The sequence below is a fragment of the Paroedura picta genome, chromosome 2, assembly GCF_049243985.1.
Source record: "Paroedura picta isolate Pp20150507F chromosome 2, Ppicta_v3.0, whole genome shotgun sequence".
Taxonomy (NCBI): domain Eukaryota; kingdom Metazoa; phylum Chordata; class Lepidosauria; order Squamata; family Gekkonidae; genus Paroedura; species Paroedura picta.
This window is the reverse complement of record NC_135370.1, coordinates 29446230-29469891: the sequence shown is the minus strand read 5'-3', so window position 1 is coordinate 29469891 and position 23662 is coordinate 29446230. Positions and strand designations below refer to the sequence as shown.

The window sequence follows — 23662 nt, the reverse complement described above, 5'->3', positions numbered from 1 at the left end:
CTGGGCTCCAAGATCACTGCAGATGGGGACTGCAGCAAAGAAATTAAAAGACACTTGCTCCTTGGGAGGAAAGCTATAGCAAATCTAGACAGCATCCTAAAAAGCAGAGACATCACCCTGCCAACAAAAGTGCGTCTAGTCAAGGCTATGGTCTTCCCACTTGCAATGTATGGCTGCGAAAGTTGGACCATAAGGAAGGCCGAGCATCAAAGAATAGAGGCTTTTGAACTCTGGTGCTGGAGAAGACTCTTGCGAGTCCCTTGGACTGCAAGGCGAACAAACCGGTCAGTCCTAGAGGAGATCAGCCCTGACTGCTCCTTAGAAGGCCAGATCCTGAAGATGAAACTCAAATACTTTGGCCACCTCATGAGAAGGAAGGACTCCCTGGAGAAGAGCCTAATGCTGGGAGTGATTGAGGGCAAAAGAAGAAGGGGACGACAGAGAATGAGGGGGCTGGATGGAGTCATTGATAAAACTTTCCTCCATAAATGGAATGTAGGACCCCACATTCTAAAAACAATTCTAAAAAATTCTACCCATGGAACTCTTGGTGGACATGCAATATGGATGGGAGGCCAATCTGATGTTGATGTTAACTGCTTTACTGGCTTCAGCTACAAGCCTGGTGGAAGAGTTCTGTTTACAGGCTCTGTAACACTCAGTGAAGTTTGACGTTTTCCGGGAGTTCGTTCCACGAAGGAGCCAAGATCAAGAAGGCCCTGGCTGTGGTCAAGGCCAGCCTAATTTCTTTGGGGCATGGTGGCCACGAGCCCGTTTGTACTGGCAGAGCACAAGGCTCTTCTGGATACATTTACCTGGAAATGTTGGGGATTGAGCCATGCCTTGCAGAGGCTGCACTACTGAGTCACAGCCCCGCAGCCTCAAGTCTAGATCTCATATGATAAACACCTTGTTTGGTTTGACCCACTGGTTAACCAGAGAGTCAAAAGCCCCAGGTATATCAGCGGCTCTGCCTCCTCCTGGCACTCTCATCCCTATAAATAATTACAGAGTTGCCCCGACAAGTTGGTCTCACCATTCCAGAAGTAAATGCTCCACAGACAGGGTCAGTGTATCCATATAGCTCATGCAGCACATGGTACGGGCCCCGCACTTCCCAGGGCCTTATACAATGCCTCCACTCTCCCACGGATCAGGGCAGTAGCCTCTCTCCTCCCCCCTTTCCCTCTTTAAGGACACTTGGAGTGACACCTTTTTGCACTGTGGGGGGGGGAGGTGTGTGCCTCTGCCCCCAGTCTGGCTGCTTCTGCCAAAATGGTACTTTACTAGGATGCCACGAATCCTTAAATTGGCTCCGGTGCTACGGGCCCCGCAAATCCTTAAACCACTGCTGCCCACAGAGGAACCCAAATAATCGGCAAGCAGGTGTGGGATGGCACACCGGAGAATCCCTTCCTTCTCCGGCAGCTGAGAAAAAGCCTCCGGACCTTAGCTGTTTAAACAAGCCCTGTAATTAGCTAATCCCTCTCCTTAAGCGATAACATCAGCATGGTGTGTTCTTCACAGAGAACTCTGAAAGGGTTCCTTTCAGAAGCTGATGTTCGCCGTCTCCGGAAAGCAAGAGGCTGAGAAAAGGGACAGATGGATTTGATCCAAGCACAGCCAAAGCAAACACGGCCGGGGACACTTGCGTCATTCCTCTTTGGCCTTATCCTTCAAACAATATCTGGCAGGTGAAAAAAGGCTTCTGGACGGCGGACTCTCGGCCCAGCCTTGCCTCGCGAACGGCTGTCTACAGGCAGGTATAACACCGGCCCTCGCTGATCGGCTTGCAAACGGGACGTAGGCCTTAAATCAGGACGCTTTTCTCGTCCCGCTAACAGACAGTGGACAGCTCAAAACGGAAACGGGGGGCTGTAAAGCAAAGGCGTTCTGAATGCGGTTTATTTTGTGCTGCTGGGAATGCCAAAAGGAATCCACAGAACATGTTATGCCCTGCGTACATTTCTGCCAACCTGGGGCACTCGAGGCTTCCATAGAAACTACCTGCATTCCGCACACGATGGATAATGCACTTTCAATGTGAATGTGCTCCTAATAGATTCTTGGCGGTCAGGATCAGCCACACCTCCTAATCCACAGAACAGGTTATGCCCTGCCTACATTTCTGCCAACCTGGGGCACTCGAGGCTTCCATAGAAACCACCTGCATTCCGCACACGATGGATAATGCACTTTCAATGTGAATATGCTCCTAATAGATTCTCGGCGGTCAGGATCAGCCACACCCCCTATAGGCACGGCACAGCAGAGGTTGGTCCAATGAAATCCACTTGTCCACAGTATCAGGAGCTTGAAATTCATCCTCATCCCCATCCTGCGTTTCCAGGTTGTAATGGCGAGACGGTTCCCCACAGGAACTGCCGATAATCTCATAAAACAGGACTCGGTCTCTGGGCCTTTGCGAATATATGAGAAAGTAAGCTGGCCAGAGGGAGATTTTTTTCCCAGTTGCTGAATGTCAGCGTTGTGTATGATTCTGGCAATAAAAACGCCCTTGAGAAAAAGCAGATATCAAGTGGGGGTTTTTTGTTTTGTTTTTATTAATGCACACAAATTCACAAGCTTTTAAGCCTGGGATAAGAAGAGTTGATAGATGGTCTGTTAGTTTTGTCTGTAAAAAGTCGGGGTTTTGTTCTTCCTGGAGGTAATTTACCAGAAGTTCAGGAGTTCAAGAAAAAAGCCAAAAGCAAAGCTAAAATGGTGCGATTAGACCTTTAATGAGAAGTCCTTGCAGATTCTGAGGCATTATAAAATACTTCCTCAAGGAAAGCCTTTTTTTAAAAAACTGTTTCTTCTGTTGAACACAGGCACTGAGTCTCCTTGCAAACCACGAGCATTTGCCAATATGAAAAGTCAGTTTTAACACTTTTAGGACACCTATAACTGGACCATAGACATGAGGATACCAGGAAACAGAATTCCAGGGCACCTTAGTCACTTTGGAAGACATTGGAGCTGGGCAAGTCATGTGATCTGCTGTCATATTCATGGAGGAAAGTTCAATCAGTGGCTACTAGCCATGGTGACACGGTGAATTTACGCATTCAGAGGCAATAAACCTCTGAGGCAACGTCAACAGAGGGCCTTGGCCTCTGCATCCAGTTTTGAGGCCCTTCATGGCATGTAGTTGACCACTGGGTAAAACAAAATGTTGCACTTGATAAACCACTGGTAGGGTTGCCAGTTCTGGGTTTGTTTATTAAGTGTAGTATTTATATACTTTCGTAGTTTTAATCCCAGCCTTCCCCAAAGGCTCAGGGCAGGTAAGGCCATACCCTTTAAGCCCATACACGGATTGGGCCCTCTGTATCTGAGGGACCGCCTATCTGTATATGTCCCCCAGAGATTGCTTTGATCAGCAAATGCCAACCGGTTGGAAGTCCGCGGCCTCAAAAACGCTTGGCCCTGGCTCCTGCTTGGTGGAATGAGCTCCTGGAAGAGATCAGACCCCTGTTGGAACTCTCAGAGTTCCACCGGGCCTGCTCTTCCGCCAAGCATATGCCTGAGGCCAGCTGAACTGAGTGAACATCCTACTCAGGCCTCCATCCACCCTCCATCCTTTCTTCTTCCTTCCTTTTTCTCACCCCCCTGGGGAATAGAATCAAATTTTAGATAGAATCAAATTACTGTTTTTAATGTTTTAACTTTTATTGACTATTGTTCATTATAACTCTGTTGTAAACCGCCCTGAGATGATTATTCACGAGGACACGGTATAAAAATCCCTAAATAAATAATTGAATAGCCTAAGAGACACAATTTTAATGTTTTAAAATTTCAATGAAATCTTCTTTTAAAAAGTACATGAAAGCAACAGCACTGTTGATTGTCTGACACCTTTACTTCTCATGAGGAAGAGGACACAATGCACAGATCTATTCCAAACCAATTTAAGTGCTCAAAATCTCTTTAAGTGTAGCACAATGTAGCATCATTGTTCTCATCAGTCAGTATAATTCCTTATATCTTCTCTAGTTACTGTACTTCTCCAAGCACACCGCTCTGTTTTCTTTGGGCTTTATTTGCCGTGAACGTTACCCTTTCAATAGCGTCTAAGGCTTTGTCTAAACATTCTTCTTCATTTTTAAAAGTAGCGTTCCACTTGATTTCTCGTGCATACCAGCAGGGCTCTGGCTAGGAGATTTAAGACGGTCTCCTGTTTATTTCTGAGTAGACAATCTTTTACGGAGTTTAAAGGAAGAGGCCGCAGAATCATATCATATGTCAAAACCCCCAGCGTGGCTTGGATTGTTTTACTGATCCTTTCCTCTAGAACAGGGGTAGTCAAACTGCGGCCCTCCAGATGTCCGTGGACTACAATTCCCAGGAGCCCCTGCCAGCATTCGCTGGCAGCATTCGCTGGCAGGGGCTCCTGGGAATTGTAGTCCACGGACATCTGGAGGGCCGCAGTTTGACTACCCCTGCTCTAGAACCATTGAGCTCTGCCAAGTTCCCAGCACAGATGTGTGAAAACCCTATTCGTTCGTTGCTTTAGGACACAAATACCTGCTTTCAGTTGTGCCATGAATATTATATAATTTCCAAGGTGAAAGATGGCGCTGAGACATCACCTCGAAGCGATGCTCTTGTGTGGCGAGGCACGCATCCAGTTCAGAACAAATAGCCCCAGCCGTGCCCATCTGTGCCAAGCTTAGCAGCCCAGCCCTCAGCAGATTTATCGCCGCCTAATCCCATCAAGTTTCACGGACGTAGAGGAACGTCACTCAGCCGAGGATTGTATCGCAAATCTCTGGCCTCCCATTCATATTAGGAACTACTGAAAGAAATATCCGGGAGAGAATTAAGGTTGTTCTTGATGCAGGCTGGGAATTCCCGTGGCCTGGGAAGGAGCATGACATTGGTGGTGCAATACGACATCAAGTCAAGGCATGAAACATGCACAGGCAGCTCGCCACTGCCTACCTCTGCATTGCAACCCTGGACTTTCTTGCTGGTCTCCCATCCAAGCTCTAACTAGGGCCGACCTTGCTTAGCTTCAGAGATCTGATGAGGTCAGACTAGAATGGGCTCTCCAGGCCAGGGCAACTCAACTAGGGTTGCGCACTCCAGCTGCTTCGGTGATCATCAAAGCCCAAGGCGGCTAGCACCATAGAGGTGAGGAGGGGAGGGGTGGTGCTGTCGCGTGACCCGGCACCCGCACTCAGGCATAGAGCCCTGCGCCTGCGGGCGGGCGCCGACTGGTGTACCGGTGCCACCTCTCCCCTCCGTGCCGCAGCACTGGCCACCTCAGGTTTTAATGATGGCTAAAGCGGCCAAACTGCGCTGGAGTGTGCAACCCTAATCTTGACATTAAGAAGTGTTTAAAAATAGACAAGTTGTGGCCTAAACTTCTCAGGATCTTGCAGGACATTCTGCCCATGTTCCATTATGTACTTTCAATAGACTTTAGAAGTAGCCTTTCCTGTTTCGCCCAGGAAAACCCAGTCGCAAAAACACACTGAAAGTGCATTAGCCAGGGTGTTTGGAATGAGCCCAGAAATTTATTTCAGCATTTTGGCACAGATACTGCTGGGTGTGTTGTTTGTAAATACATTCTGCTGTTATACTCACCGACTTGCCTAGGGTACGGGATTCCACTTGTTATCTCGTTACTATTTATACACATGAAAAATTTAAATGTTTTCATGACTCATTTAGACTCTTTTATGTGGCTTACACAATTAAGAGTTTCAAAGCTGTTGCTTGGCCCAAGAGTGCTGAGTTTCGGGGTGGGTGGGGTGGAGGATTTAATCAGTGCACCAGATCTTGGTGGGATTTGTCTTCCTTTTCGAACAGCCACACGCGTGCATTTCCACATATTGCCTAACCAGTTTTGAAACATCAGGTAGTTCTTTAGCTACAAATGTGTACAGCGGGGTGGGCAAACTGTGACTCTCAAGATGTTCATGGACTGCAGTTCCCATGAGCCACTGCCAGCATGAGAATTGCAGGCCATGGACCTCTGGAGAGCCGCAGTTAGACCACCCCAGAGTACAATAAAATCCAACTCGTCAAGTCAGCCGTCAAGAAAAGGAGACCTGGGATTCTATGAGGGCTCCCTGGCCTTCCTTCTATATCCTGCCTTAATGGATTCAGCCACAGGCTATTCCCGACATTGCCATGAAATCAGGGAACTGGCTGCTTCCATTCTCCCATGGTTATCGCACCTGGGAAAGGGGGCAAGGCCTGGCCACTTACTCTCCCTTCCCCAGCCTCCTCATACATGGCCAGGATGCATGGCCAGCCAACATCACTTCCGGCCTTGTTCTGGGGCTCCTTAAAGCCTGAAAAATATTCCAGGGGCTCCGTCATGCTCAAAAGGCTGAAAAAGAATAAACAGAAGCAAGGGCTTTCCTTGCTGAAACTGAAAAGCAAACTTACAGGCACACCTTTTTGCTTCCTCCCCCCAGCTTGAATCTTGGTGCATTAAGCAATGTACCTGGCCTCTCAGCTTCTCAAGGTGAGATTCCTATGCAAAAGCATATATAAAAGCCTAGGCAGGAGGGGGCTGGAATAACACAGTACAGGCATACAAATGCTGAATGACCAGCAAAACATGTTGATTGTTGTGCATGGCTGCTGCTCATTAGTGAATGAGGGAGAAGGCAGTCCCACACACTTTAGCAGCTGGCCTCTCTGGTCTGCAGGGGAGATGGGAGGTGGCTGGGATCACACAGTGCAGGTGCCCAACTGATGAATGACCAGCACAGCTAATGTGATCTGAGGACTATGCGGGTGAGTGATGCAACTGGCCTAGACACTGAGGGTGCTACATCACTCTAAGGGTTTATAGGTCTTATCTCCTTGAATAGGATACTTTTCTTTGGGAGCTGCCCTCCGAGTCCAATGGAGAGCCAGCATGGTTAAGAGCGGCAGCTTCTAATCTAGCGAAACGGGTTTGATTCCCATCTCTTCTACATGCAGCCAGCTGGGTGATCTTGGGCTCGTCACAGTCCTGATAGTGCTGTTCTGACCAAGCAGTCCTGTCAGAAGCTCTCTCAGCCTCACCCACCTCACAGGGTGTCTGTTGTGGGGAGTGGAAGAGGAGGAGATTGTAAGCCGCTTTGAGACTCCTTCGGGTAGAGAAAAGTGGCATATAAAAACCAACTCTTCTTCTCCTCCTCCTTCGTCCTCTCCCTCTGCACATGGCTTTCTATGGAATCACACATCTCTTCAGGTTTCTCCTGCTCGCACTTCCAAGGCTGAATGTGGCTTGCTCCTGGGCCGTTTTAACTACCCATAATTCCTCCACTGTTGGCTTTTCATAAAGCTGCATTGGGCTTTCCCACCCTGGGTACTGTGACCCAGTCTGTAACCCACTCTCATCAGCCTCACTGTATGAATCACTGCTTCAGGGAGCACCCACCCCCCTCTTGCAAAACCTGTAGTAAATTGGGGGAGGGTGTAAGCCAGCTGTTGATCCCTGTATAGAATTGGGCTACGTCTGATTTTGCCACCTCCTCTGCCATTTTAGAAGCTCAGGGCCAACTGACATGATGCCACAAAAAGTCCTGAATAGCAGCTTCCCAAGTGTCTTGCACAAAAACATTCCTGGATAATTGGCCCATCGGCTGGATCTGAATGATCAAGTGCAATGCGGAAACACGTCCTGCAGTCCATCCCTGCCAATAAGCCCTGAGCGGGGGAACATCCGGCATGGATGAGTTTCTTCCGAAACAACCAGAAGAGAGCCGAGCAGCTGGGAAAGTGCTGTTTCCCCTCCTTTCCACTGTACCACAAAGAATTCATGTTCCTATTTCTGGACAGGGAAACCGGTAAAGAGTTTCGTGAGTTAGTAACACTGGATGACAGCTTTGAATACTGAATTTAAAGCACTGACCTCTCTAGCACAGTGACCTTGCTCTGTTGTGGGTGAGGGAGGTGATGATAACCAGGCCAATTTGCCCTCCACAATCCAAGGAGAACCAAAAAAAGAGGCCATCCTTGGCCAGGTGAATTGGCCTTCGAGGGGTCTGTTCCATTGGTTCACTGTAACTACCCATGAGATAGGTGGCTAACCACAATTGTGTCCCAGCTTTCCTCCAAACTCAGGGCAGAATGCGTGGTTCCTTCCTCCTCTGGTTTATCCTCACAACCACCTTGTAGGTAGAGCAGACTGAGAGAGGACAACTCACCCAAGGCCACCTAATAAGGTCTATGACGAGTGGAGAATTTGAACCTCAGCTTCCCTTGAGTCATAGAATCATGGAAGGGAATGCCAGGGTCATTGAATCCAAATCCCTGCCCAACACAGTGACCCCAATTCTTGTCCAGCAGACAAGCACTGCACCACAACATGCCCAAGGCTGCTCAGGGAGCTCTTGACTGATCATGAATTGGGACTAGAGTTGCCGTCTCTGGGAAGGGAAATTCCTGGAGTCATTGAAAGTGGAACCTGGGGGAGGTGTGGTTTGGAGAGGGGTGTAATAATGCCACGGAGTCCACTTTCCAAAACAGCCATTTTCTCCAGAGGAACTGATCTCTCTAACCTGGAGAGCAGCTTCAATTCCAGGTCATCTCTGGCCACCAACCGGAGACTGGTAATCCTAACTGGAGCCTGGGTGTAGTCTGTATGGGGCTTTTTACCCAGTCCCAGTTCAAATGAATCCTTCCCATCTATACTGAATTCGATTTCTGCTTTGATTTTGGGTGCTTAAAATTTCCTCTCCGCAACATGCATAATTGATCTGGAACGACCCTAGCTTTCCCCCACGATATCCAGAAGCGGATATAACCCTCAATATTTGAAAACCCGGCATCAGGAAAATTAACTCCCTTCTCCGTGTCGCACAGCAATGCAGTCTTCCTTAACTGGCCAGGGGGTCAGTTCAAAGTTTTCCTGTTTCCTGGTTGCAAGGCTTCCCTTAAAGTGACTGCGCTCCAAAGCCCTAGCTTCTCTCAGCAGAGATTTGCCTCTTGCTTCCCGCTCTCCTCTGCTGTCTTCAATCCTCCCTTCAATCCTCCCTCCCCCCCCCCCCCGTTCAAGAAAAGAAAGAGGCTCCCTGCTGTACTTGGATCCCCACCCCACCCCGTTCTGAGTGTCCACAATCAAGTGTAGAAAAAGGGAGGAAGGATGACCCGGGAAACTACAGACCAGTGAGTCTGACCTCTGTTGTGGGGAAGATAATGGAGCAGATATTAAAGGGAGCGATCTGCAAACATCTGGAGGACAATTTGGTGATCCAAGGAAGTCAGCATGGATTTGTCTCCAACAGGTCCTGCCAGACCAACCTGGTTTCCTTTTTTGACAAAGTAACAGGTTTGCTGGATCATGGAAATTCAGTTGATGTCGTTTACTTGGATTTTAGTAAAGCTTTTGACAAGGTTCCCCATGATGTTCTGATGGATAAGTTGAAGGACTGCAATCTGGATTTTCAGATAGTTAAGTGGATAGGGAATTGGTTAGAGAACCGCACTCAAAGAGTTGTTGTCAATGGTGTTTCATCAGACTGGAGAGAGGTGAGTAGCGGGGAACCTCAGGGCTCGGTGCTCGGTCCGGTACTTTTTAACATATTTATTAATGATCTAGATGAGGGGGTGGAGGGACTACTCATCAAGTTTGCAGATGACACCAAATTGGGAGGACTGGCAAATACTCCGGAAGATAGAGACAGAGTTCAACGAGATCTGAACACAATGGAAAAATGGGCAAATGAGAACAAGATGCAATTTAATAAAGATAAATGTAAAGTTCTGCATCTGGGTCAGAAAAATGAAAAGCATGCCTACTGGATGGGGGATACGCTTCTAGGTAGCACTGTGTGTGAACGAGACCTTGGGGTACTTGTGGACAGTAAACTAAACATGAGCAGGCAGTGTGATGCAGCGGTAAAAAAGGCAAATGCCATTTTGGGCTGTATCAACAGGGGCATCACATCAAAATCACAAGATGTCATAGTCCCATTGTATACGGCACTGGTCAGACCACACCTGGAGTACTGTGTTCAGTTCTGGAGGCCTCACTTCAAGAAGGATGTAGATAAAATTGAAAGGGTACAGAGGAGAGCGACGAAGATGATCTGGGGCCAAGGGACCAAGCCCTATGAAGATAGGTTGAGGGACTTGGGAATGTTCAGCCTGGAGAAAAGGAGGTTGAGAGGGGACATGATAGCCCTCTTTAAGTATTTGAAAGGTTGTCACTTGGAGGAGGGCAGGATGCTGTTTCTGCTGGCTGCAGAGAAGAGGACACGCAGTAATGGGTTTAAACTTCAAATACAACGATATAGGCTAGATATCAGGAAAAAGTTTTTCACAGTCAGAGTAGTTCAGCAGTGGAATAGGCTGCCTAAGGAGGTGGTGAGCTCCCCCTCACTGGCAGTCTTCAAGCAAAGGTTGGATACACACTTTTCTTGGATGCTTTAGGATGCTTAGGGCTGATCCTGCGTTGAGCAGGGGGTTGGACTAGATGGCCTGTATGGCCCCTTCTAACTCTATGATTCTATGATTCTATGAACACTTTCTGTTTCAATGGGGGGGGAATAGAGGGGGAATTCAGAATCGATCTGAATTCAGCAGGATCCACAATGGGGGGAAAAAAGTGCAGAATCAGCCCTGGTCTTCCTGGTGGAAGTGCAGTGTTGGGTGTATATGGCTGCACACTGACATTGTGCTTAACTCCTTCCGAATTAAGAATCTGAGTGATTTTGCAGATGTTCCCCCCTCCCCTCATCAGTCCCTCTAGAATTGTATTTTTCTACAACTGGGGGAGCACGTAGCGATGGAGAGGGTCCAACAAAATGGACCCACTTCCCCGGTCAGGTCAAGATCATTATGCTTATGGTGCACCCTGACAGCAAAATCACGAAACTCCGTCTCACTTGATTTGGCCATTTCATGCGATCCAACTCAGTGGAGAAAGCAACTATGCTAGACTGGTCACCGGTAAAAGGAAACCAGGCCAACAAAGAACACGGTGGTTAGACACAATCAAAATGGACACCAACTAGAATATTACACAACTAAAAGAAGCGATGCAAGATCCAAAGTCATAGTGACAGGGGAGCTCTAGAATCGCCAAAAGTTGGACTCAACTGAACGGCTAACATCATCATCATGCATTTTGATGGGGATTTGCCAGTGACAAGCTAGCTGTTGATGTTTTGCTCAGCATGGTTTCGCTTGCGCTGTTAACTTTTCATGCTCGGTATTTTCCCCACTGCCACTTCTGGGACAATGGGCAAATTCAGCTGAACTCCAGTCAATGCACAAAAGGAGTTTTCATGAAGCAGGTTGTGGGGCAGGATATTTGTCTGTTGACCCTGGAGAGAGCCCAATGCACTACAGGATTCCACCAAAATAGGGAGCATTTCTGCACCCTTTAAATAGAGTGTAGCGCTTACCTTAAGTAGTCGTTATATTTCAGCCCCTCCACATGACGTCGCCAGCATCTGGGCAGCATCTGGCTGGCTACATCTGCCATTTTAAAGTGCTAGTTGGTGAATCCGAAAAAGTGGATTCACCAGCATGTGTTGTGCTACCTAATGGAGAGCAGCCAGCAGGCAACCAGCCAAAGAAAGGTATGGAGGCTCAAATGCGCAAGATGCCTACCTCGTCCCACCCCTGCTCCCGCCCCCCCCTTTCCGGTGGACAAGCATGCAGACAATGACAGAAAGAACTTTTTTTCCAAACATCTCTCCTTTGAAGAAGCCTCCCCATCAGATCACATGGGGGAGCCAGGTGCTCTCTCCTCCCTCCCTCTTTCCCTCTCTCACGAGGCAGGAGCTGCAAACCCACGGCAAGAGGCAGGCTGGCAGCCAGCGAGAAAAGCCCCCAGGCAGGTGTCCCTGCCACCTATGGCAAGGGAAATCCACTGTGTGTGCGTGTGCACGCAAGGGGAGAGGCAGCGGCATCAGAACGGAGTTTTTTTTTTCAAGTGAACTGCCTGTAGCAACAAATAGTCGTTCAATCATATAGGCACAGGAAAAAAAAGATTATTCCCAACGTTGTAGCACAAAGCATGCCTGTCTAAACTCCCCCCCCCCCCAAATCAGGAACAAGATTTATTTTTAAACGAAGTAAGCCTCATCATTCCGTAAGCGGTGGCAATAAAGAAGTACTATGCATCTAGAGGGGGAAGAAATGGAGGTAGTGACAGATTTTATTTTCCTGGGCTCCAAGATCACTGCAGATGGGGATTGCAGCAAAGAAATTAAAAGACACTTGCTCCTGGGGAGGAAAGCTATGGCAAATCTAGACAGCATCCTAAAAAGCAGAGACATCACCCTGCCAACAAAAGTTTGTTGAGTCAAGGCTATGGTCTTCCCAGTTGCAATGTATGGCTGTGAAAGTTGGACCATAAGGAAGGCCGAGCGTCAAAGAATTGAGGCTTTTGAACTCTGGTGCTGGAGAAGACTCTTGCGAGTCCCTTGGACTGCAAGGCGAACAAACCGGTCAGTCCTAGAGGTGATCAGCCCTGACTGCTCCTTAGAAGGCTAGATCCTGAAGATGAAACTCAAATACTTGGCCAACTCATGAGAAGGAAGGACTCCCTGGAGAAGAGCCTAATGCTGGGAGTGATCGAGGGCAAAAGAAGAAGGGGACAAAAGAGAATGAGGTGGCTGGATGGAGTCATTGAAGCAGTCAGTGTGAGATTAAATGGACTCCAGGGAATGGTAGAGGACAGGAAAAACTGGAGGATCGTTGTCCATGGGGTCGCGATGGGTCGGACACGACTTTGCACCTAACAACCACAACATGCATCTATGATTAGATGGATAGGCGTTTCAACAGAGAACTACTTTTTTTTTTTTTTTAATAGTGGGCATCACAGGCCCTTCAAAGCATGGAAAGAGGGGATTGGCTGCCTGGCTTGATTGACAGGCGGAAGAGAGTCCCGTGTAAATTGCGTTGCTCTCTTTTGCCATTACCAGCAGCACTTGTGGAGGGAGAGAAGCGCGAAATGGCAGCAGAGAAGAGCCAGACAGCAAAAAATGTGAGGAGGGACCGGGAGGCGCGATTATATGTAGTGTTATGCCACTCAGCTGGCATGACGCTATAATTACCCATGTGCAGAAATGCCCAGGGATATATATATACCTTTTTTTGCCTACAACCATTCATTTCTAGGCCTTGAGCTTCCATTCCACCCAGATTTGGATTTCCAGAAAGTGCTAGCCACTTATAATCCGCTTAACTGCAAGTTTTAGGGGTTTTAAAGGCCTCAAATGAATTCAAATGAGATTTTAAAAGGCCCTGATCAGCATGAGTTTTATGGAGTGCTGGCAGACTCAGAAGGGGATTATCAAATTTTAGCTTCTAGCAATGAACAGGCAATAGAAGGCCGACTGACTCATGCAGAACGGCTACACTTATTTATCCTGTAAAAAGGAGCTGCTTTTTCAACGAAGAGGGAGTGCTCCGAGCATTGTAAATTGCAACGTTTAGTCTTTTCCCATTTATCTGTGATTAGAGATGGGGGGTACTTGGCTACACCAAGGAGAAGCCGTAGCTCAGAAGCAGCTATGGCTCTTTCGGTTCAATTTCTCAGTATTTCCAGTTCCAAAGGGATGGCACATTGCGGGGGAAACACACAGCCTAGGATGGCGGTTGTTAGTCTGGTTACAGAACTGGCCCCTACTACGCACCCAAATTTAACCGTGCAAATGATAGACCTGGATACATCGTCTCCATTGGGACACAATCTCTGCATTTGAAAGGATACCGATCCAAAGTGCATTAGACTTATGGAAGGAGGAGTACAGTGACCCCTTCCAGAGGAGGGAGTGAGTGAGGGAGAGACAGAGGGAGAGAGGGAGAGAGAGATTCAAGTGGGTAGCCATGTTGGTCTGAAGCAACTGAACAAAATTTTATTCCAGTGGGACCTTTAAAGTCCAACAAGATTAACTCTGGGTATAAGCTTTCATGTACATGGACGCTTCATCAGATACAGGGGCATAACTTTGCATGCAAATCGAAGTTTATACCCAGAATTAAATGTGTTGGCCTTAAAAGTGTTTCTAGACTCAGAGAGAGAGAGAGATTGACTCAGGGGTGGCCACACTGTGGCTTTCCAGATGTACATACTGAATCATAGAATCATAGAATCATAGAGTTGGAAGGGGCTGTACAGGCCATCTAGTCCAACCCCCTGCTCAACGCAGGATCAGCCCTAAGCATCCTAAAGCAAATACTGCTGGGCTCATGGGAATTGTAGTCCATGTACCTCAGCATGATGTCAAGAGAGTCAAAACTGAACTGAAGAAACCCACAGCCAATCCCAACTTATATTCACAAGTCACGCAATAGATCCTCCCACCACTGCACACTGTTGGCCAATTTCGCTCTAAACCAAATGGATCCGGCAAACGGGATCTAGCCACACGTCGGTCAATTACATTGCAGGTTTACAATCCAGCTTTGGACCTCAAGTTGTCCTCAACAGATCAACAAACACAACATCATCTTTCCGAAAGTTCCTAGAATTAAGTGGAAGGGGACGAGTTGCTGAGCGTTGGCTGACAAAAGATATCAATGGGCTCTGAGCAGTATCCGCACCCCACTGATTTTTTTTACTGAATCATAGAGTTGGAAGGGACCTCCTGGGTCATCTAGTCCAACCCCCTGCACTATGCAGGACACTCACAACTGTATTGCTCATCCACTGTAACCTGCCACTCCCTTACTGATCTAATCTGAGCTGCTAATTTTGTTCATGGGCAGGCGCTGGAGTCTGCTTGTACCGAGGCAAGCCCAACTCCGATTTCCTCAGGAACCAGTCCCAGAAGGGTTCCTAGCGTGCTCGCTGAGGATTGTAGCCTGGCCCTGCCTTCCAAAGGAGATTTCGGAGGTCTGGCAAGGGTGTATAACTCTCCTTAGGACTGCAGTGTGAATCATCTTAATTCTTGAGCAGTGATATCTCCAATATCATATCATTGAAATATAAATGAAGCTGAAGCAATCAGTCTTACAGATGTTTACTCGAAACTAAGGTACACACAGCTGTGCAGCTCCCCTTTGGCCTGGCTAGAGGGGCGTGCCTGCCACCGTGTGGGGTCAGCCCCAGATACTATGACTCAGGAGGGGAGTGTGCCTCCTGGTGCCTCTTTTTCTCCCATGGACTCCTAGCCATGGAGCATGCTCTGGTCTTTCCTCCCTAGAGTGTTGTGGGGTCGAAGCCTCCCCCACCTTTGTTGACCTCCCGATAGCCCAGTGTGCCAGGGAAGGGGAGAGTGACAGCTTGGTGTAGTGGAGTGCAGACTTCTAATCTGGCGATTCCTTGCTCCCCCATGTGCAGCCAGCTGGGTGACCTTGCGCTCGCCACAGCACTGATAAAGCTGTTCTGATCGAGCAGTAATCTCAGGGCTCTCTCAGCCTCACAGGGTGTCTGTTGTGGGGAGAGGAAAAGGAAGGCCTTTGGAAACCACTTTGAGACTCCTTCGAGTAGAGAAAAGTGGCATATAAGCACCAATTCTTCTTCTCTTGCTCAGTGGTAGGCCTTTCCCTTGCTCTCCAACTAGCTCCTGATTGGCTACCCCAGGAGGGCTGCTGGATTGGGCCTCCCCATTGGCTGGCTCAAGCCTGATTTCTTTGTGACCACCCTTTCCCCAGGACTGCCACCAGCAGCTACGGACACTCTTTCCTTCCTGCTGGCCACCTGCCATGGTTGCTGTTGCTACCCTCTCCTCTGCCAGGCCGGCCGTCAAGGGCTCCAGCCACACCTCACCCTACCACATGAGTATGTGGCTGAAACCCCTGTAGCCTCCTCCTCTGGTTGCTCCTCTACCCGGCACGATCCAGGGGTCTGGGAACAGGCCTGTCTCTGGATAAAAGGCATGCCCAAGAATGGGCGGCACAGGATGGACAGGAGCTCTGAATGGTTAGAAAACAAGCACAGCAGGAACAAGTCCTGCGCACATGCACATTGCTTCCTTGGCTGGTTTCCTATTCGTCCATAGGAGAATGTTCACAATTGTGAACTTCCATGAGAGACCCCATGAGAGACCCCTCCCCCCGTGCTGCAATGGTTAAAAGTGTTGGGACTAAGATCTGTGAGCCCCAGGTTTGAGCCCCCTCTCTGCCTTAGGCCGGTCATACACTGTCAGCCTCACCAACCTTACAGGGCTGTTGTGAAGGTAACACGGCGGCGAGGAGAGTGACGTATACTGACTTCTGCTGCCCGGAGGAAGGGTGGAATCGAAAGGGAGTAAATCAACCAACAACATTTCATCCATCTCTTTCAGTCTGCTCCGCCACTGCATCACGGTTTGTACTTCCTGCCTGCACGGCCATCCATCTGTTGGCAGGGTGGAGTCCAGGCACATTCATTTTATGAATGAAGCCAAGGGATGAGCACAGTTGTGCAGGCATTGCTGCTAGCATGAGAATCAAGGGTGATTCCATCTACCTAAGGAGCTAAACCCTCCTTAATGCGCAACTAACTGGTGTAGATATTGGGAAAACTGTAAAAAACAACAACATTAAAATCTAACCGTAATTTTAATGTATTGACTACATTTTATTGATTAACTAAGGGCCAAACCCATTGCATTCAGCAATACAACGGGTGCTAGATTAGGGGGTGGGGTGGAAGAACTCTGCCTCCCCCCAGGACCTGGAAAGGCTGCAGGCAGCTGTTAGGGAACTCACTGGCAAGGGCAGCTCTCACAGGGCAGGGATCTGCAGCCTCCGAGCCTCGGAGGGAAGTGGAAGGCGGAGGGGGTGGTCAGGAGTGGGGGACGGAAGGTGATTGGCTGGCCGCTGGACAGACAGGCAAGCCAGTTGGAGGAGGAGGCACTCAGGGGTGGGACAGCCGCCCTGAATGGGTGTTAAGCACTGATTGGCACTTAAGCCATGAGACACACTCCTCCTCCAAGCCCTTCCCAGAAATATATTGTGGAACTGATATTACCCTCCTGAGCCACATGGGAAGAGCGGGTTATAAGAATATTTATTTATTTGTCTGTAGCAACAGAACAGCATTTGAGTCCAGAGACACCTTTAAGGCCAGCAAAGTTTTATTCTGGGCCTAAGATTTCGTGTACATACCCACAGGGGCACGAAGCACTGCTGCAAGGGCTCACCTTGGTTAATTAGGCAGAAAAACAACCTTTTCTGCAAATTTGGGATGACCCAGAAAAGGCAGGCATGTATACCTGAGCTCTAGGTGGGGACCCCAATTTGTAGATGTTTTGATCTGCGGGGAAAGGCACCCTATTGCTATTAGATAGAGGATTGCTAGCTAATGGGAAGGGAGCTGAAGAAAAGGGTGAATTGAACCAAGTTCTCAGCCCCTTCTTAACTACCTGTTGGATGGAAGAAGGTTAGCCATCTGAGGGAAAGGCTGATTCTGTGAAGGCTCAAGGGGGTGGCAGGTTAAAGTGGATGAACAAGAGGGATGTGAGTGTCCTGCATAGTGCAGGGGGTTGGACTAGATGACCCAGGAGGTCCCTTCCAACTCTATGATTCCATGATTCTAAGGTTGTCTGACTGCTAATTCCACTGGAACCAGCCTGCTACTATGTTTCATCTTAAAGGAAAAGAAGTCTTGGATTTGTCTCTTATGGGTCCACAGGTGTCTTTGTTTATCAGCCTGGTTCCGGATGCCTTCTTGCAATTTCATTCCCAGGTGCCTGGACCCAATCCAGATTAGGACCACAGCAGGCAGAGAGAGCAGACCAATACCTTTGCTCCTTGCTGTTTTCTCAAACCAAAATGGTCCCGTTGAGGAAAAACTTGTGCGTAACTCATAATTGTACACATTGATCCAATGGGACAAACAGGAGCTCCATTTCTGGTCGAGGAAATTATATGTGAGGGTTGTGTGCATACCAAGTGTGTCCTTCAATGCCTTAAAATCAGACCCGAATACTAGGTGAGTCATTGTGTTGCTCTCAAGCAGCAGAACAAAGTTTGAGGCCAGGGGCACCTTTAAGACACACAATGTTTTATTCAAAGTGTTCCCTCCATGTGCAGCCAGGTTCCGAAGAAGAGCCAGCTTGGTGTAGTGGTTAAAAGTGGCCTCTAAACTGGAGAGCCAGGTTTCATATGCTGCTCCTCCAGCTGCAGCCTGCTGGGTGACCTTGTGCCAACTACAATTCTCGTAGAGCTGTTCTCACAGGGCAGTTCTCTCAGGGCTCTCTCAATCCCACCTACCTCCCAGGGTCGGTTATTATAAGCCGCTTTGAGACTCCTTCAAATAGTAAAAAGCAAGGTCTAAAAAACTCTACTTAGACCCAGAATAAAACTTTTGGCAGATCTAAGCAGTTCTAAGCAGGGCCGTCGACTTCGGGAGGCGCCTAACTTTGCGGGCCGGTCTCAACACGCAAGTCCGCTCGCACGTCGGAACGGCCGCGCCTGCCTGGTGCCGAGGAGGCCGACGGGGCCTTGCAGTTTCCCCGCCGCGGCCGCCACCGTCTCCTCTCCCGACGCCAGGCGGAGTCCGGCCGCCTTGAGAGGAGGAGGAAGTGGGGGCTCCACAGCAGGTTGCCCCGCCGCTCCCTCCACCGGGCCGGCCTTCGCAGGAGGAGGAGGAGGAGCCGGCTGCGGCTCCAGCTCCCCAGCCCTGCCCGGGCCGAGCAGAACACCCGGGCGGAGTAAAATCTCGGGTTGCCGCCCGCGCGCTCCGTCGATCCAGCCTCGGGCGGGCGTGCTCGCATTTCCCCGGCCCGAAGCGTCGGGCCCTTCTCGGCTCCGGCTGGCCGGCGAACGCGTTGCCTCCGCGGCGCCGAACGTGCTCGGCCAGGCAGGCAGGCGGGCGGGGCGCGAGGCGAGGGATCGTTCTCGGGGCGGGCGGGCGGCGGCAAACGCAGGATCGCGCTTCCTGTCCCTCCCCGCGGGCCGGCCGCTCGCTGCTGCTGCTGCTGCCGGGTTGCCAGCGGAGCGAGCGCGCAGAGTCGCTGGGTCGCGGCGGGCGCCGGAGGTGGCGCTGGCGGGGCTGGTGGGCAGCGGCGCCGGGCGGCGGGCTGGAGGCTCCCCGCCAGCGGCGCGCTGGGCAGATGCGCGCTAGCCCCCCGCGCTGCCGCCGCCGGCCCCGATCCCGCCTCCCGCCTGCTTCGGTCGACTTGGACGGGTCGCGCCGCCTGCGCTTCGGCGGCAGCGCGCCCTGCCCCGCCTGCGCCTCCTGCTCGGGGGATCCGGGGTGCGAGCGAGCCGCCTTGCGGCACAGGGGCCGGCCGCGGAGAGCCGATGGAGGAGGCAGCGGCGTCGGAGGGCGGCGAGGGCCGGGGGGCTGTGCAGAAGAGGAAGGCCTGGGCCAAGAGCCGCGAATCCTGGCAGGCGTCGGAGGCCGAGCGGCTCTCGCCAGAAGCGCCCAAGCTCCATCCGGAGCGGGAAGGAGGAGGAGGTCTGTCCGCCAATGCCCGCATCAATCGTGGCCCTCCCTCCGTGCCCCTGCGATCCCTAACTAGCTCAGGCAGAAGAAACCCTGCAAGGGGGCTGACTTCTGCCTAATCGTGGCGAGGATCGGGTTCCCTGCAGACGCCAAGTGCGAAAGGGGTCGGGAGGGTTGGAGCCCCTTAACACGTGTTCTCCTTACACACGTGCGCACGCCCGATTCTCTCTCCCCGGGCGCGGGTCAGGCTGCAGCTGGCGGAGGAGCCGACCTGGCTTGGGGCTGAACCTTGAGGAGCCGGAATTGCCTTCGGGAAACCAAGTCCCTCATCCCCCCTTCCTCCCTCCCAAGCGTTGATTTCCTGCATTGCATAAAAAAAAAAAAATCTGATTTTTCATGCAGCCTTTCTCAATGACACTGCCTTGCTCCCCCCTCCCTTTTCTCTCTTCCCCCAGGCCACGTTCCCAATGAAAAGATTGCAATATGGCTGAAAGATTGCAGGTAAGCAAAGCTGGGTGTGTGTGTATGTGTGTGTGCTTTAATTGGGGGGCAGGAGCAGTGGCGGGGGTGCCTCTCCTGACACTTACAGCGCAAGTTCTGCCATTGGCGGCCCTAGAGGCGTCCGGCTCTGTTTAGGTTTGTGCTGCAGCCGCTTCCGTGCGGAGGGCTGGTAAGAAGAAGCATCAACCTTCCTCGTTAACCTTAATCCCTTCCCTTTTCGGGCTACCGGGGAGGAAATCCCATTGACCGACCGCGGTGGAACTGGTCCAAAGGAAAAGTGTTCCCAGGGCCACTTTGGGGGCAATCTCCCTGTGCATGCTTGTCTGGGAGCTGGACGCGCTGAAGGCTATGGGGCTTGCTTCTGAGTAGACCTGCATAGATCCACAGGGCCAGGCATGCCAGAGTCTGTCTCTTTTTTTGCTGGGTTTGCGGCTGCTTTTCTCTGTGTTTGCCTGTGGCAGGATCCCCTGTGTGTGTGTGTGTGTGTGTGTGTGTGTGTGTGCAGTGAACTTTTTTAGTTGTTTAGGGAGTGAAGGAAAAGTACTTGGGGTTGTTTAGCCCAGAGTTTACGATGTTGTTCAGGAAACAGCAGCTGTTCTCTGGAACTGCAGGTTCTGTGTCGTAAAGAGAGAGACACACGCTCAGTCGCGGCGAAATGCCGTGATTTGGAAACATGATTTATTTTTATTTTTTTAAGGGAATATTAAACTCTGCGTGCTCCCTGCCGTTTGTGATTTCAGCTGTGATTTTTGAACATGTCCCTTTGCAGTTAGCTGGATTGCCTGCCCTGTAAAATAATTAGTTTTTACTCTGGCAGTTATGAGAATCCGCTGAGCAATTCTTTGTGGGTGTTTACTAAGAGTTGTTCGGGGCAGATTACTCCTGGGTAAGTAAGCATTTTTAGGACTGGAGCTTTCCCCGTGCAATCCTGTGCAGACTTAACTCTTTCTAAACCTCTTGAAATCAGTGGGCTTGGCTCGCAGTAATGTTCCGTAGGATTGCACTGTTATTCTCCGCTCTCCTACCAGAGGTAAATGGCATTGAAATGAAAACACCCAGGTGTAAATGTATCTGGAAGGTGCTTTTATTCCATTAGCCACAGGTGTAAGGTGCCCAGATTTTAACTTTGGTAAAGTGGGACACCATTGACTAGGGGGGGTCTTGATTAAAAGTTTGGTCTATATGGAGCAACAAAAAGTTTCATAGAACACATAGAACGCCTTCGGGGAGGGCGGTATATAAATCTAAATAAATAAATAAATAAATAAATAAAAATTGTATTGTAATATATATACTTTAATTTCAACATAAGTACAATTTGCCATATACCCCCAGATGTCTCTCTAAAAGTGGGACAATCTGGTCACCTTATACTGGTGTGCTCTGGCAAAGTTTTCTCGGGAGATGATAATAAATTCAGAGAATCATTGTGGAACAGTGTGGTGCAGTGGTTAGTGTTAGTATTGGTGGCCAGGAGTTAATGTCGGAGTAGGATTCCAGAAATCTAGGTTCGAATCCATTCAGATATGAAGCTCACTCAGGGAATTGGGGCCAGTCGCACCCTCTCGGCATATCCTACCTCGCAGGGTTGTTGTGAGGACAGAATGGAAGAGAGGTGAGAACCAGGTGCGTCGCCCTGAATTCCTTACTAGAAAGTGGGAAATGCATAATGTGATAGAGCCAAGAAGATCTTTTCAGATCCTCTTCCCACCTGCAAGCCTCATTGGGTCTCCAGTGACTATTGTCTCAGCTTAGTTTGTTTTGAGTGGGAGGCAGGTGAAGCTGCGGGTTCTGCCTCTCTTGGAGAAGGGTTGGATGCAAATCCAATTAAAAAACAAACGTCCCGTTGATTTCAAAATCCCTCTAAAATTCTGTAGTTGAATTTGTTTGGTTAAAGGGGAAAAAAGCTTCCTTTTTTTAAACGAACAAACAGTTACGATCTCTCTGCAGAGGCTTTTGGTTTGTGAGTTGCAGGGATGCTTTTTAAAGCATAACTTTTTGTAGTTTAGGAAAAGTTGCAATAAAATGAATGAGTCTTGCAGGATGATGGGGGGGGGGGGGAATCATGGTTTGGCTTTCACCCATGCTTTAACACTGTGTATCGGTCCAGTGGCCCATAAGGGTCATAATTGTTTACTCAGACTGGCAGTGGCTTTCCAGTGCTTCGGGTTGAAGGTCTTTCACATCATCTTCCGCCAGACCTTTTTACTGGAAATGTGGGGGATTGAACCGGGAACCTTCTGCATGCCAAGCAGAGGCTCTTCCACTGAGCCACTGCTCAGCTTGGATACCACTGTCCTAGTTCCTTATAACTATTCCCACCACCACCACCACCACCACCACCACCACCACCACCTTGCTTCCACTAAAAGTAAAGTTTGTTTGTTAGATTTGTATACTGCTGTTCCCAGCAAGCTGGCTCACGGCGGTTAAAAATAAAACATCATATAATAATTTAAACAAATAAAACATCACATAACAATTTAAAACACCCCCCCCCAAAGTACAAATCTACCAATACCACAGTATAAACTCCCCATAAAACAATCACAATACTCCCAAATGTTACAATTACAATGAAGATGGTGAATATAAAACCCCCTTTCCCAACGACTCGTAGCTGCGGTCCTGGGCCATGGGCTTCACGCGGTTTACCTTAAGTTGTGAGACAGTCAGGATGTTTCTTCCATGTTCTGCATTTGAAATTGTAGTATAGGGCAGCCATTCTCAACAGGAGCATTATGCCTCCTTGCAGGGGCTTGGCACATTGACCATTTACGCACTGGAGGTTTCATGCAGAGCTGCAGGCCGGAGTTTTAGTCGTGGCAGATTGCCCCACCTCTTCCTTCACCCACATGGGGGAGCATTTGGCCTGGTGCACCTCATCCGCTCCTGATTTGTGCTCCTGCACAGGAGCTGGGGCAGTGAAGTTTCCAGTGCATAAACGGTCATTTGAAAGGGGCCACAGACCGAAAAATGTGGGAAGGGGAGCCCAAAGGGTTTATCGGGGGCCCTGGTCATTGAACCAGTGAAATGCCCTTTTTTGTCATACATGACATCGTTAATTCCTAGAAAGTTCGACCTTTGTCAGGGGAGAGAAAAAGAAATCATGCAATCCGCTCCTTTGTGTGTGTTTGCATCAAAGCATTCAAGAAGAAAATGAATGCACAGGCTTCCGTTGGTGGAATGTTCTAGAAATCTGCCTTGCTTGTATGTAAGACAAGGCACATCAAGTATAGTAAATTCACTCTTAGCTTAGGCCTTTTTTTTAGCCTAGCTAAGGGGTAGCCAAACTGCAGCCCTCCAGATGTCCATGGACTACAATTCCCATGAGCCCCTGCCAGCGAACGCTGGCAGAGGCTCATGGGAATTGTAGTCCATGGACATCTGGAGGGCCGCAGTTTGGCTACCAACAGCCAGTCTACTGCAGGGTGCTTTGGAACCTGAGAATAGCTCCTAAAAGGACTATGGTCAAAAAATAAATAAAGTTGAGAATGGCTTGTATAGAGCAGCGTGGTGCAGTGGTTAAGAGCGGCAGCTTCTAATCCGGTGAGCTGGGTTTCATTCACCACATTCAGCCAACTGGGTGACCTTGGGCTAGTCACAGCACTGATAGTGCTGCTCTCCCAGAGCAGGAACATCAGGTCACTCTCAGCCTCACCTCCCTCACAGGCTGTGAGGAGAGGAAAGGGAAGGCAATTGCAAGCCGCTTTGAGACTCCTTAGGACAGTGAGAAGCCGGGGTATAGAAAACCAACTCTTCGTATATTTTATTTTCATGTATAGCTTTCCATTGTCTGCAGCAAGGACCTAAAGCTGCTTCCGTTGTCCTTCTGCTTTATCCTCCCGGCAACCATGTGAGGTAGGTTAG

At 49.5% G+C, this 23662-nt stretch overlaps 1 protein-coding gene across 2 annotated transcripts in view; it reads left to right on the top strand.

The window, feature by feature from the left end:
- The first annotated feature begins 18553 nt into the window (after nucleotides 1–18553).
- ITPRID2 (ITPR interacting domain containing 2) overlaps nucleotides 18554–23662 on the top strand; it is a 96201-nt gene continuing 91092 nt past the window's right edge. Inside the window, exons 1-2 of one of the 2 annotated variants that reach the window (XR_013228008.1) lie at nucleotides 18554–19303; nucleotides 19747–19792. Coding sequence is in view for 1 of the 2 variants with exons in the window: in XM_077319541.1 (XP_077175656.1) it covers nucleotides 19147–19303; nucleotides 19747–19792 (203 nt within the window). In the remaining variant the exon portion in view is untranslated. The remainder of the gene's footprint in view (nucleotides 19304–19746; nucleotides 19793–23662) is intronic. The other variant, XM_077319541.1, reaches the window with a different exon arrangement.